General features: G+C 34.2%; 1 protein-coding gene across 1 annotated transcript; it reads left to right on the forward strand.

Annotated features, from left to right (window-relative positions):
• Positions 1 to 3,467: 3,467 nt before the first annotated feature.
• Positions 3,468 to 14,304, forward strand: LOC134666966 (juvenile hormone esterase-like). The gene is made up of 4 exons (XM_063524276.1): positions 3,468 to 3,553; positions 4,002 to 4,144; positions 4,517 to 5,769; positions 14,079 to 14,304. The coding sequence occupies exons 1-4, from the start codon at positions 3,469 to 3,471 to the stop codon at positions 14,302 to 14,304; spliced, it is 1,707 nt and encodes a 568-aa protein (XP_063380346.1). The 5' UTR covers position 3,468.
• The last annotated feature ends 5,823 nt before the right edge of the window (positions 14,305 to 20,127 follow it).

Below are 20,127 nucleotides of genomic sequence, written 5' to 3' on the forward strand. Positions count from 1 at the left end.
ATGCTACCTTTAAACGACATATTGCATTACAAGCGGCTGCCAACTTTGGTGATCAATCTTAACCCTTCACACGCTCACAATATTATATTTTGTCACGTGTCATTCACGTTGATCGATGAAACAAGTCAGATTATGTAGGGAAGGGCTTTGGGACTAAATAAGAAGGAAGACATCCTGTGTAGTTAGTGTTTTTATTAAATTCCGGTAATCTTGGGGCTTTTTTTTAAGTAAAATTCAATTATATGTTGCATATAGCATAGCGTTGCTGTAACACTTGCATTACATTTACATACATACATCACTGGCTCAGTGACCCAAAGAGGATCTTGGCCTCCGACACATGAGAGCGCCATTCTGCCCTATTCTGCGCCACTTCACGCCCCGGCCCACATTTAACTCAACCAAACAATTGAAAACTGTGACCAATGTCATTTCGAACATCGATCGTCCGAGATAGTACTTAAGTTTAGTAGCAAATGTATGAACTCATACTATACTATACACTGACCCCCTTATTCATAAACGATTACTAAAGTTGACAAGCCGATATTAATCGTTTGTCCCTTTCCATCATACCAATACGTCGGAAAGGGAGAAACGATTATTATCGGCTTGTCAACTTTAGTAAACGTTTTTGAATAGTAAGTGGGTCAAAAACAAAACTGTGTTCGCGTCTTTCCTGTAGACATACACAAGAGTTAAGGACTATTAAGGTTAATTTTCTTATTTAACCCTTATCCACGTGAAAAGGTCCTCCTTTTATTTAGAGAACTATGATAAAATCATTACTTACATGCCCACAAGCTGTTAACTATTGCCCACAGGAGATAAAACTAGCGTGTTCGCGCGAACTGTACATTTTTCTCTCCTGTGGGCAATAGTTAACAGCTTGTGGGCATGTAAGTAATGATTTTGTCATCCACGTGAAAAGGTCCTCCTTTTATTTAGAGTAAAAGGAGGACCTTTTCACGTGGATAAGGGTTAAATAAGAAAATTAACTTATATATATTAATTAATAGTCCTTAACTCTTGTGTATGTCTACAGGAAAGACGCGAACACAGTTTTGTTTTTGACCCAAGTAATCAATAGGTACATAAACAGGCTCTAAGAAAAGTGTACACGCTCGTAGTGCCCTTACAAGAAAATATTTAAATTATTGATTATCACCGAAATGGAGTTAATTAGAATGTCGGTGTCTCTGAGAAAGTTACTTGATTCAAGCTCAGGAATGCACCCTTGCAATTAACGGAAATAAAAAAAAACACGGTGTATAAATAAGTTTGTCTTTGTACTTTGATTTCTGTAATATTGTATTTTAACCTGGAAAGATTTTTAAATTTTTATTTTTATTTTTAACGTATGAAAGTAAGGACGCTAAGTAAGAAGAATTTTGTATATTGACCCGTGATTTATCTCTATCCCACGCGGATAATTAATTACATTTCTTACTTTAGGTTATTGTGTACAGCTTGACAAAAAGAGTAGAAATTAAAAAGTGGCAACACTGTAGTGTCGTCCCTTTCAAACCAATTTATATAAGAAAACGGGACGACATTACAGTGTTGCCACTTTTTAATTTCTACTCTTTTATGCCAAGCTGTATACGCGTCTTTAGTTTCATACATAGGAGGGGCCCCTGGTTCCAGTGATCTTCGGTCTGTAACTCTCAGGTTCCTCAATTTATGTGGCTTATCGTCGTTATAACATTAAGCTAAAATTCTAAAGGAGGATGGCCAGATTTGTATGAATACTAAGGTTAAAGCTAGATTAGGTCACATAAAAGGTCTTTGATCCGTTGTTCCTTTTGCAAGTCGCTCGTAAGTTTTTACGATGTTCTATCCGCCGGGTATCCGGTTCGATTCCGGACCCGATCGATTTAAGCCGTCAATGTTTACCTAAGTACCGAAAATGTAAATAAATTATTATACGGTATAAACATATAATAATAAATTATCTAAGATATTCCCGTCACTTTACCATTGATAGTAGGTGCAAACTCTTCATAAAAATCTACTACTCTTATTTCTACTCTGCTTATTTCTCGACCTTCAGCGCTACCGCGGCCTGCTTTGGGGCATTCCTAAATATACCAGCGAAATCACTTCATCAAATTTCCTGTCCAAACTTCCATCAAATATTGACAGACTTATTTATATTTTCTTATGTACTATGTTATATGGTCCATTTTTGTCTGCCTCTAGTTCTGTTTAAACTAGTATTCCATGTTCTGAAATTTAGTTTTTGATGTCGGGCGCGATATTTATTTCACTGGCGATATCATGCCGCTGTATCTAATCTGATCGTATTAGCTTTATTACATTCCCTATTTTGTTTTGTTTTTGTTTATCGTTCTCTGAAACTTGATTGATGATTTTACGTTGATTAGATATAGTTTTAAAAGTACTGTATTCAGAATGAATTATATGTGATTGAATACTATCACAATAAGTGTTATTGAAGTTTTAAATAGATAATAATGAACTAAGAAACTAAATAAGTATGCAACTATGTAATATTATGCAAATTTTTGCTTAAAATAAATTTAGCGTAGCGTAACAGTGACAAAATATCTTTGTAATAATTTCTTCTCATTAAGTATTTACCATGACTGATTGTTGTCTTCAGTTATGGTTAATAATTATATGTCAACTTTTTAAATACTGAGATTTCTTCATTTCAGTTTAGGTACTCGTTGAAGTAAGCAGTTTATCATTTTAGAGTAAAGTTATGAATAATATCATAAGATTAAATTAAGTGCTAAGTGTAATGTAAGTATTTAGATGTCAAAAACCGGACAAGTGCGAGTCGGACTCGCCCACCGAGGGTTCCGTACTTTTTAGTATTTGTTGTTATAGCGGCAACAGAAATACATCATCTGAGAAAATTTCAACTGTCTTGCTATCACTGTTCGTGAGAACACAGCCTGGTGACAGACGGACGGACGGACGGACAGCGGAGTCTTAGTAATAGGGTCCTGTTTTACCCTTTGGGTACGCAACCCTAAAAACGAATCAAGTAATTTACTACACAAGTCAAAAATACAGAAATTAAAATGTCAAAATCAATACAACCTTAAAACTAAGAAATATGTAAGCACTTAATAAAAAAGCAATATAAACTACAAACTTCAAAATTAGGTATCAATAAAGATGCCTATTAAAAGTTTAAATCTTGATATCAAGTGTATGATTAATATTCTGACAAAAAAGAGTAGACATTAGAAAGTGGCAATACTGTAGTGTCGTCCCTTTCAAATCAATCTAGGAAAACGGGATGACACTACAGTATTGGCACTTTTTAATTTCTACTCTTTTTCGTGAGACTACAGGATTCTCAGAGCATTTTTCGTCAAGTTTGTAGGTATCATTAATGTTCATATTTAGTAGTAGGTATTTGTTAATCAGGTATGCAAAAAATCAAGATTTATTAGAAATTTCTATATTATTTTCAGAAGCCTCGCGATCACGATGTTCTCTGGGAATCGGGCCAGTCAGGTATTTGTATTCCTTCTGCTAACTATTGCAGAACAATGGACCCAGTCTTCAGCATCAGGTACACTATTGTCTTTTCTGCCTGTACAATCCTAGAATGTTTCTCACACAGGTTGACTAAAGACTGACTGTTGGTTGTCCAAATTTTAGTTCGATTGATAACGCAACGACGGAACGTTCAAACTATGTATCGGTGTATTGAGCGATGACCCATGCAATGTTTGCTACTGTCAGTAAATATTCACAATTCTTGACGCGTAAAAAACTTGTGGTGGTGCACACATATAGACTAAAAACTTATCTAATATTTTTCTTTTTCAACCTTATAGGCATGATAAAACCATCTACTTTCTGAAAATGCGTCTAATGAAAGTCTTAAAATACTGTCTGAAAATCGTTAACTTATAAAAGACGACGGATTACCCGAAAGTTTTGACCCATTATACTTAGACTAAAATGTTTTGATTGCGAACATCATCACACGAAACTAAAACATATATATTTTGCAGACACTCTACTGGGTCTTGAGTGGTTCAGACCCATAGTGCATACCCCAGTAGGCTGTTTTCGAGGTCTTCGGGCCCAGGACGGGAATTACTCCATGTTTCTGGGTATCCCGTATGCAAAAGTTGATCCGGAAAACGTTTTTGGAGTGAGTATCCACTGAATTTTCTCCATTTATGAAATTCTGGAAATTCTTGTCGGGGCAGATCTCTCGTCTTTTTTGCAAGTTTCTTCAACCCCTGGCATAAAAATATGTTCATATAGTGTAATCTTGATACCCCCCCACTTCATGGGGAGTGGCTATGGAGCCCTTTTGGACACGGGCATTAACTCTCCATGTCCAATTAATTGTTTACTTCAAAAGAAAATAATATTTTACTTACAATACAACCTAACTTCATTCTCTTACAGAATTATTTCCGGTATAGAGTAGCAACCATTTATAAATCAAGACAATACATTTATATACAAGGTACTATGTTGGTACTTCACTACTTACAAAGACATGTTAAAATTTCAGCCTCCTATTCCGCACAGATTTAAAGGGATATTTGATGCAGTCGACGATACTTCAAGGTGTCCACAAATTGAAGAGTTTAACCACACAATTACTGGGACTCTGGACTGCCTTCATCTCAACATATACGTACCGAATAGCGCCAGTATTGATAACCCCTTACCTGTGATGGTCCAAATATTCGGAGGAAAATTCCAATTCGGATTTGCAGGCAGATACCTTTACGGACCACGCTTCTTAGTCAGACATGACGTAATTTTCATTACGTTCAACTATCGCCTTGGCCCTTACGGTTTTATGTGTCTAAACACCTATAAAGTACCAAGGAATCAGGGTTTGAAAGACCAAGTACTAGCACTACGCTGGATTAAAGAAAATATACGGTATTTTGGCGGAGACGACTCTAAAATTACTGTAGCGGGAAACAGTGCTGGCTCAATATCTGTGGATTTCCATGTGCGCTTTCTACAAGAACCATTATTTAATAGAGTGATTTTGCAAAGCGGCGTTATATTAACTAAACAACTATTCAAAGATCCTGATCCAGAAGCTCCTTTGAAATTGGCAAAGCAATTGAATTATACAACGAATGACATTAATGATGCTTTGTCGTTTCTGAACAGGGTAGAGCCACATGCCCTTATTGCTGCTAACAGAGATACTGGTTTAGTTGTTGAACTGTGTGTTGAAAAGCAATTTGATAATGCTGATAACTTTATAACAAAACATCCAAATAATATAAACATTGTAAGAGATGTCGATGTTTTAATTGGTTTTAATAACGATGAAGGCTACGTGGCAGTCACTACGATGAAAAAAGAGAAATTTGAAAGTGAGGACTTCGTGTCTTTGCTTTTGGATAGAGACTTTAAATTCGAAAATGAAAGGAAGCTATATGAAATAAAAAAGATAATCAGGAACTTTTATTACGGTGATGATGTTCCACACGCAGATAATAGGAGACCCAATATGAATTTATATGCTGATTTTTCTTTTTACAGTCCGATATTGAGGACTGTTAGAAAATATTTAGACAGTGGCTTAGACAACATGTATTTATATATGTTTTCATATTCCGGTGAAAGGTGTTTTGTCAAAGATAAAGATAATGTATCATATACAGAAGGTGGCGCTTCCCACGCAGATGAGCTGGGATATTTATATGACATTTCTTACATGAAGGAGCGGTTGCGTGATGAAGATATCCTAATTGTTGACAGGATGACGGAACTTTGGACTAATTTTGTTAAATATGGGTAAGTATTTATTTTGCTTCATTAACGTAAATATAACTTGCCACAGCCATCTCATCAAAGCACTTAGTTCAAAGCCGCACTCCACGCAAATCGGTAATTTAATGTACATTCGAGTAATTTTTGAAATACTTCCGAAAGTCGGGTGGTTCGGAGATAATTATGAGTTAAGTTCGGTATTATCCAAAATTATCAGAGTAAACTTTATATGTGTATGTCAAAGGCAACCTGGGGACCACTTCTTTACGACAGGTACATTTTCCTTTATTAAGTAGTTTTAGGTATTTATTATTTTACATATTGTACACTAACATAGATATAGGTAGTTAAATTATATATTTTGTACTAACACTATGGGATCTATGCCTGAAATAAATAATTTCAATTTCAATTTCAATTTTTTCAATTTTATTCTTACTCCAGTGTATTTGTCTGAAATAGATTTTTCATTTAAACTTTTTTTTATTATTGCTTTGTTACAGAAATCCAACCCCAAAACCTTCAAAGCTGATTCCTCTCCATTGGCCGCGCGTGACCCAGGATAAACTGCCATATTTGGAAATAACCACTGAATTACGTTTAGGTTCAAGCCCTATGCATCAACGAATGAGCTTTCTAGACCTTCTGTACAGAGAATTAGACGTTATCGTTGGTCAATACAATGAAACAGGGAATGTGCAATGAATGTGTAAAAATGTATAATATATCTGGGTTAATTTTATTAATGTTAAAATTCGACGAAATTGTCACAATCGGAACTTTAGGACCATGATGCCTAACCTCTAACTAACTTCCTATAACTCTCGAGGCGAATGATGTTGATGGGCCCTGTGACAGTTCAGTTTTATATAGGCAAAGACAATATATATAGAGTATAGAGGACTATTGCCATATATATACCCCGGCTCGTACCAATGAGTTTTTCGGAACTTATGTACGAAATATCATTTGATATTTACCAGTCGCTTTTCGGTGAAGGAAAACATCGTGAGGAAACCGGACTAATCCCAATAAGGCCTAGTTTACCCTCTGGGTTGGAAGGTCAGATGGCAGTCGCTTTCGTAAAAACTAGTGCCTACGTCGAATCATGGGATTAGTTGTCAAGCGGACCCCAGGCTCTCATGAGCCGTGGCGAAATGCCGGGATAACGCGACGAAGAAGAAGAGAGGACTATTGCCATAGTAATATCTGTAGTCACGGAACATTTATGATTTACGGTAGATGTATGATTATTGGTGCAATAAAGAATATTTACTTACTTACTTACATTTACTGCCATCTATCGAAACACGATTAAAACTTAAAATAAAATTGAAAATGTATAAATTAATCAAAGTATGTATACGGATAAATGATTTTTAATTTTTTTTGTTCCATACTGACCCATGTTCTTTCACTGATATGTGTTAAAATTGTTAAATATCAAATGGTGTCAACGAAATCTAGCCGAGAGTAGGCCAAAGTTATATGGCGCCATCTATTCGAGAATGACTTTTTCTTGATTTCCGAGGCACGTTTTTTTCTTAGACTTTATTTATCTTATACGGAGTTACATATATCTTTGATATAGGTATTGTATGGAGTAGCTGTGAAGTAATTTTTTGTAAGCATTTTTGGAAGTGCAGCATATTAATTAATTAGAGATGTGACTTTTAAGTGATGAAAATTCGGTAATACTATTGTTTCGAAAAAAATTTAAACGGCAAAAAAGTCGCATAAATATAAGATTCTGACAACCTTAGGTATCCAATTGAGTCATGTAAAAAATCTTACATGCACACGTATACGCCAGAAAACATTTATCTAAATATTAGATACCCCAAAAATGCCATACAAAATCACTCAAATTTTCATATAAAACGTATCCGAGGAATGATGAGCCGTGTACTTTTCAGGATAATCCTATAGTGGAGAAAAAAATGTAGGAATAGGGTCTTATATTGTATTTAAAATAAATTATTTTACACAATGCATGAAAAAAAGCACCAGATTATTATTAGAAAAACACAGATACGAGTACAAGTTATTTATAAAACACAAGTTTTATAACTGACTAACGGAGGTTTGTGTCCCCATCGGCATCGGATAACTGACTAACGGAGGTTTGTGTCCCCATCGGCATCGGCATACAATACATATTATAGTCTGGTAAATATTATTATAGTCTATATATTTAGGTATTTAAAAAAGAGCAACCAAATGGCTTCTTAAGCCAGTTGAGGGTAGTTAGATGAAAACATTACATGATCAAATAATGTAGGTTAAAATCAGTTCGTTCAGTGACAGATCCACGTGGTTGGTGGGTTAATCAATAATTCTTGTAACTATACTTCGTTTTTTTTAGCATTAGAAATAAGGTAAACAATCTTGATGTGTCTTTTTATTGAAAAACACGTTTAAAAAATAAGTCTCGGCAAATATGTAACAATTATGTATCTACTACGATCATTTATATTCTTCTGCTTTCATAAGTAATAATTACTGATTTTTAAAAAGCGTATTTCAATTAAAAGACATGTCAAGATCGCTTACCTTCTTGCAAGTTTTTTCTAATGCTAAAAAAAACGAACTATATAGGTACTTACCTGAAATAGTTATTTGTTTTACAAGGGCGCAAATTGTTGTTTAACCGCTCGTGCTAATATTGAAACCCGAGCAAGCGAAAGATTCCAAAATTGAACCACGAGCGTAGTGAGTGGTTCGAAAAATGGAATCTTGAGCGTTGCGAGGGTTTCAAAGCACGAGGGTTAAACAAAATTTGCCCCCGAGTGAAACACAAAATTTTTCACCACACCAACCCGAAGCAGATATTAAATGTAAAATATCAAACAAAATCAAATCCAAATGAATGTTATTAAATACTTATCATCCTAAATCATCATTGAAAAGTCAATTCTACCAGCAAACTTAGGAAAACAACTCAAAATTTGCATTTGATTACTTTGCCTCACATGTGAATAAAATACAACTTTGCTATCAGTTTTTGAAGTGCAAAGTAAGCCTTTCCGAGCTGGTGTGGTGAAAATGTACAAGTAATTTGTTTACTTTTATTTATTTAAGTACCTAAAGATACAGAATATAGTGTTATATGTGTTATAAAGTTTATAAGAATTTTGAGTATGCCTCAGTATTAAGTCAACATAATAACGACGCCACAACGAATCTACGTGCTTTTCATAGCCTTATCGTGCATTCATAAGATACTTAAGTGTCCAATGGCCACGACTAACAATAAAAACCGTCCAAGAGTATTCAGACCATAGTCTTCGAGCATTCAGTCTAGTACCGTAGTGAACAGTCCGTCACCATAGGAAGACGTATAAGGGACACTATGAACAGAGCAAGGAGTATCTACCCTGAGGTCCTTAGTGCGGTATTTCTATATTATCTACTAATTGCACAGCAGTGGTCCCAGGCTTTAACAGGTATTTTTTTTTTCTGCTTAACCGCAGACATTCCAAATCATTTATATCAAACAAGAACCTTGGTTATACAATCCGAAATAATTTCTGCCAAAGCTGATACTTAGAAGGCTTTTCTCGTGTGCGGTCAATGATTTGACTGAATACTAAATACTAAAGTTTGCGATTTTCACAGAACTTCCAATAGGCCCTGAGTTGCCTAGGCCTATAGTACATACTCCAGTAGGCAGTTTTCGAGGGCTTCTTGCTCAGGACGGGAATTACTCTATGTTCCTTGGTATTCCGTATGCGAGGGTTGATCCGAAAAACGTTTTTGGTGTGAGTATTGAAATTTCTCAATAAATAAATATTAAGAGAATGTCGTTAGGATGCATTTCGTCAACAGTATTTTCTTCTTAATACACATGATCCCCTCCATTTCTCATGTTACGAAACTACTTTCAATTTTTTCATTATTCTAAATTTAAATTGTTATCGATCGATTCCTTTGCTGTCCTTCCATCGTAACTTCAAAGGACTATCATAAAACTAACCTAACCTAACTATATTCTAAAATCTCTTAAACTGTGGTCATAATAACTTGAGAATATCCTGATTTAGTTTTATATAAACTATAGGTAATGGAGCAAAAACACCCACTGGAGACGAAAGTAGGCACGCACATTATACGGTACTTTTGGTGTTCATGTATATAAAAATAAAGATATATTATCATGATTTGACGTACCATCGATTGTTTCCAGTCTTGTTCTTAATCTATATATATAAATGCAAGTGTCCTGACTGACTGACTAACTGACTGACTGATTTATCAACGCAGAGCCGAAACTACAAAAGCCAGAAAGTTGAAATTTGCACAACAGATTGCATTTATAAAGTGTACAAGAGATAAGAAGCGATTTTGAGAAATTTAATCCCTAAGGGGGTTAAAAAGGGGATGAAAGTTTGTATGGGGTTAGAGTTTTCTTTTAAGCTAGGAATTTGAAACTTTTATTTGAAACGATTACAAAAAATTCATCCCCTAAGGTGGTGAAAAAGGGGTTGAAAGTTTGTATGCAAATCAAAATTTTTTTCGAGTGGTGGACTTGAATCTTTGTATTTAAGGATATTAGTAGAAGACAAGAAAAGTTATTTCAGCGTTTTGTAAAATTCATCCCCTAACAGGGTTAAAAAGGGGTTGAAAATTTTAATCCATTACAAATGCTTTGAAACTTCGTAGAAAGGCATAAGAGCCGATTACAAAAAAAGTGATTGCAACGTTTTTGGAAATTCAACCCCTAAGGGGGTTAAAAAGGGGATGAAAATTCGTCTTCGGGTGCTAATTTTATTTTAAGCTAGGGTCTTGAAACTTTGTAAAAAAGTATCAAATACAAATACAAGAAAACTAATTTCAGCGTTTTAGAAAATTCATCCCTCAAGGTGGTGAAAAAGGGGTTGAAAGTTAGTATGGATATCAAAAAATTTTTCCAGCGCGGGACTTGAATCTTTGTATTTAAAGATATTATTAGAAGACAATAAAAGTAATTTCAGCGTTTTGTAAAATTCATCCCCTAACAGGGTTAAAAAGGGGATGAAAGTTTGTATGGGGTTAAAGTTTTCTTTTGAGCTACGAATTTGAAACTTCGTTAAAAGATATATTATTAAAATAAAAGAAAACTGATTTCAGCGTTTTTGAAAATTCAACCCCTAAGGTGGTGCAAAAGGGGTTGAAAGTTTGTATGGATATCAAACATTTTTTCGAGTGTGGGACTTGAATCTTTGTATTTAGGGATATTATTAGAAGTCAGGAAAAGTAATTTCAGCGTTTTGTAAAATTCATCGTAACAGGGTTAAAAAGGGGTCGAAAGTTTGAATCCATTACAAATGCTTTGAAAATTCTTAGAAAGGCATAATAGCCGATTACAAAAAAAAGTAATTGCAACGTTCTTGGAAATTCAACCCCTAAGGGGGTTAAAAAGGGGATGGAAGTTCGTCTTCAGGTGCAAATTTTATTTGAAGCTAGGAACTTGAAACTTTGTAAAAAGGTCTTTGTAAATTAAAATACAAGAAAACTAATTTCAGCGTTTTTGAAAATTCATCCCTATGGTGGTGAAAACGGGGTTGAAAGTTTGTATGGATATCATGCATTTTTTCGAGCGCGGGATTTGAATCTTTGTATTTGGGGATATTATTAGAAGACAATAAAAGTGATTTCAGTGATTTGTAAAATTCATCCCCTAACAGGGTTAATATGGGGTTCAAAGTTTGAATCCATTACAAATGCTTTGAAACTTCTTAGAAAGACATAATAGCCGATTACAAAAAAAAAGTAATTGCAACGTTTTTGGAAATTCAATCCCTAAGGGGGCTAAAAAGGGGATGAAAATTCGTCTTGGGGTGTAAATTTAATTTTAAGCTAGGAACTTCTAACTTTTTGGAAAAAAAGGTAATAAATTAAAAAACATGAAAACTAATTCAAGCATTTTTGAAAATCATGCCCCAAGGTGGTGAGAAAGGGGTTGAAAGTTTGTATGGAGATCAGATATTTTGTGAGTGCGGAATGCGGAACTTGAATCTTTGTATAAGGGCTTGAATCTTTGTATATAACATAGGTACCTATTATGAGAATACAAGAAAAGTAATTTCAGCAACCAACATCAAAATCCACCTAACTTAAAACTTCATACAACTTGCTAAAAAGAAAAGTACTTAATTTCAACATTGCTTGGATATGAAAATTATAGGTAATGTAAAATGTTGAAGATAAGATTCCACGCGGACGAAGTCGCGGGCAACAGCTAGTGTACAATAAACTCTTCCGATAATAAACTTAAAATATATTAGAATGAGCGATTACCAAACGGTTAAAATGTTAAAATTTCAGACTCCTGTACCACACAAATTCGAAGGGATATTTGAAGCAGTCGATGATACCTCAAGATGTCCTCAAATTGTAGAATTTAACGATACATTTACTGGGACACTGGACTGCCTTCACGTCAACATTTATGCACCGAACAGCGCCAGTTTTCGTAATCCCTTGCCCGTTATGATCTATATATATGGAGGCAAATACAGTTATGGATTTGCAGGCAGATACGTCTTCGGACCACGCTTCTTGGTTAGACATGACGTCATTTTTATTAATTTCAACTATCGCGTTGGCCCTTACGGATTCATGTGTCTAAACACTTCTATAGTGCCAGGAAATCAGGGTTTGAAAGATCAAGTACAGGCACTACGCTGGATTAAAGAAAATATAAGATATTTTGGCGGAGACGACTCCAAAATCACTATCATGGGAAACAGTGCAGGTTCAGAGTCTGTGAATTTGCATTACTACTTTTTACAGGAACCACTTTATAATGGAGTGATTATGCAAAGTGGCGTTGTGTTAACTCGTCAATTTGACCAAGATCCAGATGCTCCTTTAAAATTAACAAAGCAATTAAATTTCACAACTAATGATATATACCAGGCTTTATCGTTTCTAAACACAGTAGAGCCACATAAACTTATTGCTGCTACAAGGGACTCTGGTGTAATTGTTGGACTGTGTGTTGAAAAGCAATTCGAGAATGCTAATAACTATATAACAAAACATCCAGCTGATTTAAACACAGTTTCTCGTAGAGATGTCGATGTCTTGATTGGTATTTCTAACGACGAAGGCTATGCGATTGTAAACATGCAATCCAAAGACGAATTTGAACATAAGAACTTCGTATCTAATATGTTAGAAAGTTATTGTGATTTAGAAAATGAAAATGAGCTTTCAGATGAAATAAAAAAACTTGTCCGGTTTTTTTACTATGGCGATGATGTTCAACGTGCAGATAACAGGAGACCGGAATGTAATTTAGTTGCCGATTTTGCTTTTAATAGTCCGACGGTTAGGACCGTTACAAAATATTTGGACATTGGTGTAGAAAATATGTATTTTTACATGTTTTCGTACTCTGGTGAAAGGTCTTATTTCAAGGATAAAGCAAATATATCGTACACCGAAGGTGGCGCTGCCCACGCAGATGAGCTGGGATATTTATTTGACATTTCTTACATGAAGGACCGGTTGCGTGAAGAAGATATGCTTATTGTAGACAGGATGACCGAACTTTGGACAAATTTTGCTAAATATGGGTTCGTATGTTGGTTTCAACAGGTTTTTTATTAATTTAATTTTAGCTCTTTATTCAAGCAGATAACCTAAAATAACTAAAAATGTCAATGAAACTTTTTCATTGAATATTAATAATTTTCTGAATTTACCTTATAAGCTGTTTTTTCTTAAAAAACCGGGCAAGTGCGAGTCGGACTCGCGCACGAAGGGTTCCGTACCATAAAACAAAAAAAAAACAAAAAAAAGCAAAAAAAAAACGGTCACCCATCCAAGTACTGACCCCTCCCGACGTTGCTTAACTTTGATCAAAAATCACGTTTGTTGTATGGGAGCCCTATTTAAATCTTTATTTTATTTTGTTTTTAGTATTTGTTGTTATAGCGGCAACAGAAATACATCATCTGTGAAAATTTCAACTGTCTAGCTATCACGATTCGTGAGATACAGCCTGGTGACAGACGGACGGACGGACGGACGGACAGCGAAGTCTTAGTAATAGGGTCCCGTTTTACCCTTTGGGTACGGAACCCTAAAAAATTAAAAAAGAAAGTTTAAAGTCTTTTACATAACACCGCACAGTTGTTGCTTAAACACCTGACGTCCGTCCCTTTAAATCCTGAACGACTTTGTTAAAAGTAACACTTAATTGAATTGTATTTCCGTGTCCACAGTGTCTTCTTCTTCTTCTACCTAGCGTTATCCCGGCCTTTGCGAGGGTCCGCTTTCCTACTTGCTTGGCACTTTCCATAGTGTATTTATAAGAAAATACATACCTATCTTTTTTTTTCCAGAAATCCAACACCAAAACCAACTAAATTAATTCCTCTTCAATGGCCACGCGTATCCCAGGACAAACTGCCATATTTGGAGATAAACACTGAACTACGCCTAGGCTCAAGACCGATGCACGAGCGGATGAGCTTTCTGGACCTTCTGTACCGGCACATTGAACATTACCAAAGGGATAAGCAAGGAGTAAACTATGAAACAGGAAATTATATTCGCATTTGGTCCTGAATAATTAACAATGTAGTACATCTCGCTTGCTTGCCATTTGACGCGAGTTTAGAGCCGCCATAAAAGAAAAAATCACCAACTGTCAAGATGACACTCCATATTCTGTTTGCGCGCCGACACGCACCTGTCGCATACTGCTAGTAAATTAAGTTTTATCGAGTAATTACTAGTTTTTCCCATGTAGTTATACCCAAAAAGTAGATATGCAGTGAAATGTGTACATGGAAAGTGAAATTTGTAAATATCGCAACGTAAGTATATCAGCATCACATGTACTGCCTTGTACATCTTTACGGATGATTTAATCAGCATTTGTGTTCAGCTGGTAAACAAAAGTACTCAGTAAGGTTCTTTTTCCAAATTCTTGCAACTATAACGTGCTAAAAGTGGTCCCGTGGGGAAACTTGGAGGTCTAATACAATAGTTGTGTACCTAACCTCACTTTACTATAGAGTACCTATACAAAGTTTTTATCAAGTTTTTATACATTCTCGTGTGACTAGTTTGTCTATGTCCGTGGGATTGTTGGTAATAATTGTTGGAGGTGTTGGCTTAAAGATATTCACAACATATTGTGCTTCATTCTATAGAGAAGATAGACATAGGTCCGTGGGACATTGTTTGAAATATTGGCTTGAAAATATCCACATGTCGCGTGGCGGCATTGTGCTTCGTTCGTGGAACGAAGGTCAGATCTTTTTCAACTCACGTTAACTATAATATAAGGCTTATTGCATAGCAAAATATCCACATGTCGCGTGGCGGCATTGTGCTTCGTTCGTGGAACGAAGGTCAGATCTTGTTCAACTCACTTTAACTATAATATAAGGCTTATAGCATAGCAAAATATCCACATGTCGCGTAGCGGCATTGTGCTTCGTTCGTGGAACGAAGGTCAGATCTTTTTCAACTCACTTTAACTATAATATAAGGTTTTTTGCATAGCACTAAGCCCTTCGTCCCTGGGACGAGCAATAGTAACTACTATTCAATAATAAAATGGATTACATGTGAATGATGTGAAGAAATACTTCATCCGTGGGATGATAAATTGTGAATTGCTTTATATACTTAACCTAATAATTTCTTATAATGACATTAGCACTTGAAGTTCAGTGCAAGAATTTTGTCACAGTCATGGACATGATCCTGTTTCATGGACATACTTTAAATAAATCACACAAGCATATTCTAATATAGACAATGATAATTTATCATTTTCTATCTAAGCCCGCTAGTGGCATTAAACAAAATTGTATGCTAATTAAGTATCTACTTACTGGTTACAAATAATAACAATATTCTGGATTCTGTTGGAATAATGTCTCTGTTTATGCTAAGCATTTATAATATATGCTGAACCCTTTTAAGGCTTTAGAATGGCCTACCATTTTTATTATTGCTTTATTAGTCAAAACTTCTGTAACCTGCACTAATACAATAAAATAAATAAGTGACTTGGCAGTGTACATCATACACATATACTAGTGTACAAAAGAATGCTATATTTAACAGCCTTTATAAGGACTAGATCCAATCCACTGCCTTATTGTGAAGGTCATATCCTGGGGTTTATGGCTTATTAATACTGTTTTCACTAACACTTACAAGTTTACTAGCTTGAGCTTGTTTCATAATATCATACTGTGTGAATATGAATAACTTTTTCCCTTTTCAGGCAGTTTGATAAATTGCCATACAAGTTTACTAATAAATTCTAATATCATTAAGATAACCCTTCAAGGGTTACTATTTTATTTTAGCCACCCTCATAAAAATATAATTGAAAATGTCACAATTATAACATGAACAAAATTATAAAATGTCCCCGGATAGCTCAGTCAGTTGAGCAATGGAATTTTAAGTTCTTGAAGCCCAATTGCCTTCGGTGGAAATGATGAAACATGACACATTTACTTCAAAAAAAAAAAAAGTATTAATATATATTGATTTAAGTCAAGAGTTTATTAATACTCTCAAATGTAAGGTAATGAACAGTATGTTGTATAAAATACATAACTAGTAAATTTTATTTATTTTTTGGAACCCTTTTACAAAATGATAGGGTTCAGTTTAGCACAAGTTCATGCCCATTGAAGCAGACTTGAATACATTTGTGATAAGATAGAAGAAATGGTTAGGTTGATAGGTAATATAATATAAGTAGGTAGGTAGGTAATATAAGTAGGTAGGTAGGTTATATAAGTAGGTAGGTAGGTAGATAATTCGGTTCATAGGTAAGTATGCAGGTAATAGTTATATTTAATATTACATTTCCCAACTTTTGAACATTAGTGTCCCCATTACCTTGTTTAATTTGTTTTTTAAAGGGCCAAGAGAAGGCTTTATCTACCAAATCTATAGCGGAATCCATGAGATTTTAAAATAGTAACGGTCTTAGCTAACTTTAAGGCCAAAACATAAAATGAAATAATATTATTACTTAGGTATTTATTTATACTTGTGTTTGAATGTTTGATACCTTTTTGTACTGTAAAATTACTTTGAACGGTTGGGGGGCTAATGGTAATGATAATGGGTCAGGTCCATCGGAGACGATTATCGATAGCAGAGCTGAAATGTAAGAAGGATTGGGTTCCGAAAGTAAAATTATGCTTTATGCCCATTTTATGCCATAATGAGCAATAGATATTTTTCTTTTATCTCTAATGATGTAATTAATCAATTATAATTGTATAATTAATCAGTAGTGAATTGAAACAATTTCACAAGTATAATAAAATTTACAACAGATCATTTTGTTGCATTTATATGATTTTCTTTATACTCTCTGTACGAATATGATCAGTAAAGATTCAACAGAAAGTGGATAGATAGGGACACCTCTCAGCAGTCTTATGACTGTCCAAACTGATTGTTGAAGATATTTTTGGTCACTTAACAGAGCATTCGAGACAAACTGGATCCATAATGAATAACTCATAACTATGTCATTTCCTGTTATTCTTAGTACCTATTTAGAATTCTCGAGGTGGATGCACATGTTGTAAGTGATTTGTGGTTTTTATTATGGGATAGTGCACGAAACGTCACAGACCGATCCACATATGTATGTGTGGTTATAATTTCACACAGTCCTAAATGAATGTTTTACATTATTTGACCTAATTACATGTTGTTTTGGTTCAAATTGCTTATTTTATTAGATTATGTAGTGGTTGAGAAATACTAGAACAAATAATTGAAAGAATGATACCCAACAGGATCATCTTTATATATAAGTACTTAACTCTAGACTTTTATAATAAATAAATAAAATATTCCCTATGCCTATGTCCAGCAGTGGACGTCCTCTGGTTGATATGATGATGATGATGAAATAAAATATTAAAATATAATACAAAGTGAAACTTGTTGTAGCTAAGAAAGCGATTTATTGTGTTTTAAGTGTAGGCTATATATATGGTAATACCCTTTTAGCATAGTTAGAAAGTGACTACTTAGTTAGCTTAGTTAAGTGGTTACACTTAACAACTTTTTTAAATAAGGGTACTTAAATCCCTTCCAACATAAACTATCTAGTGATAAGTCACCATGTAGTAACAAATTTACTATAATAAGTTGAAACAACTCCATACATGTCTCAAGATACTACAACCGGGGAAAGAAGAGTTGTATCCGGATTTTAGAATATGGACATGCAATAAATTACGCTTAATTGCATACATGAGAAGCAATGCGAATCTATTTAATTTTGAGGGTGTATGACACGAATAAAAAACTTGAGATTTTGAAACTAAGATTACAGGCCTAGATACTTCATATTTCAACAAATAGTACAATTCTCTTTATGTTTATTTGGAATAGCAATAAGTACTCTTTAAAGACCTGAGATAGAAATATGGTATTCAGACACATTTGTTTATGAATAAATAAATTAAAGGAAGGAAATGATATACGTATTGATTGGAATAAACGAATACAATATAAGAAAGAAACATAACAAGAAAGTATTAATGTAAATAGTAACCATTCACATGTCTTCTTTCTTTTATGGAGGTTTTATATTTATATAAGTACCATAATATAGGTACATTACTTAGATGCTGCTTAGTACTAAAAGAGGGAGTAATAATATCTCTATATTTTCTTCTATTCTATTTTTACATATTCTAATTATTTTCTTCTATTTTTACATATTGGAATTATCATGTCTCACATTGGTTAAGGTAAAGATCATAAGGGCAGGTCTCACCAGTGAATATAATGTTTTATAACGAAGGGAGGCTCCAGATAATCAGTCTGCTACTTTTGTTAGATATTTATTAGGTTTCTTTACATGTTCAAAATTTTGTACACAAATGTCTGATTCTCTGAGATTTCTTTGTGAATCTCTGATACACAAAGTATTTACTCACCTATTAAAATAGCATGATTAGTTCAGACTCTAATTTCTTTATTGTTGATAATTCTCATGTTATAGGAGGGAGAATTTTTATTTTAACATTGATCTACTTTAAGATTTCTCATGACAACTTATGTTTAGTATACCTTTGCTGATATATACAGATAGGTATCCGTGATAGATATTTAGAATATATATATATACATTATTGCCAAAAATACAAGTGCTTGTTTTTGGGTAGTTTTTTGAGATATTTGGTTTTTACAAATTATTTAATTCCCTTCTCTAAACATCTACATTGTTAATTATTCAGGACCAAATGCGAATATAATGATAGGATTAAACGAACTTACCTGAAGTGAAGTTCAATCCTGATTATATGAAGCATTTGGTCCTGAATAAGGGGTACCCCCACCCTCCTCAAGTAACCATGAATCCATGGTTACTTCCCAATCAGTGTATGTATGCTCTAAACTATATGAAGTGTCATCTTGACAGTTGGTGATTTTTTCTTTTATGGCGGCTCTAAACTCGCGTCAAATGGCAAGCAAGCGAGATGTACTACATTGTTAATTATTCAGGACCAAATGCTTCATATAATCAGGATTGAACTTCACTTCAGGTAAGTTCGTTTAATCCTATCATTAGCTATAAGGAAATAAAAATTGTATGCAGATAACAGCTGTTATTGTACCCAAGCTATGCAATAATAGTACCTACATTACGAAACAAGTGCGATAAATAGGAAATCCGCAATGAGCGGCGATAAATTAAAACACGACCAAATAAAGTGTTTTAAATCGGCACGAGTTGCGAATAACCTTTTCGCACGTGTATTGTACAACGTTTTACAGGTAGGTTCGAGCAACGTTTTACAGTGAGTTTTGGTTGTCACCTAACGATATGGCCCTTTAAATTTTCAGCATAGGCACGTATTATGCTAATTACCGCACTATACTTCGTTTTTTTTAGCATTAGAAAGAACTTGCAAGATTGACATGTCTTTTAATTGAAAAACGCTTTATAAAAATATAAAACTATTACTTATAAAAGCAGAATAATATGAATGATCGTATTAGATTCATAATTGTTTCATATTTGCCGTAACTTATTTTTAAAATGTGTTTTTCAATTAAAAGACACATCAAGAATTCAAGATTGTTTACCTAATTTCTAATGCTAAAAAAAACGAAGTATAGGTTAAAGTAACACCATATGTATTGTACACTGTAAATACTTTAAGAATATAATAATAATAAAGGTTCTTATGTAAACACGAACGAAAATGTTAGCTGGAAAGAGCGGGGTCTCCTGTCATAGGTATATTGTACTTACTAGGAGACTCCATTAACTGTATTGTTAAAAATAAACGTTTACGTAAATAAATAATTTTTCAATTTTCAAAACAAAGAATAGAGAAGAAAGAAAGTGGTGGAGGTATAGATGGTCAAGGAAGT

Source organism: Cydia fagiglandana, chromosome 8 (assembly GCF_963556715.1).
Source record: "Cydia fagiglandana chromosome 8, ilCydFagi1.1, whole genome shotgun sequence".
Lineage (NCBI taxonomy): Eukaryota > Metazoa > Arthropoda > Insecta > Lepidoptera > Tortricidae > Cydia > Cydia fagiglandana.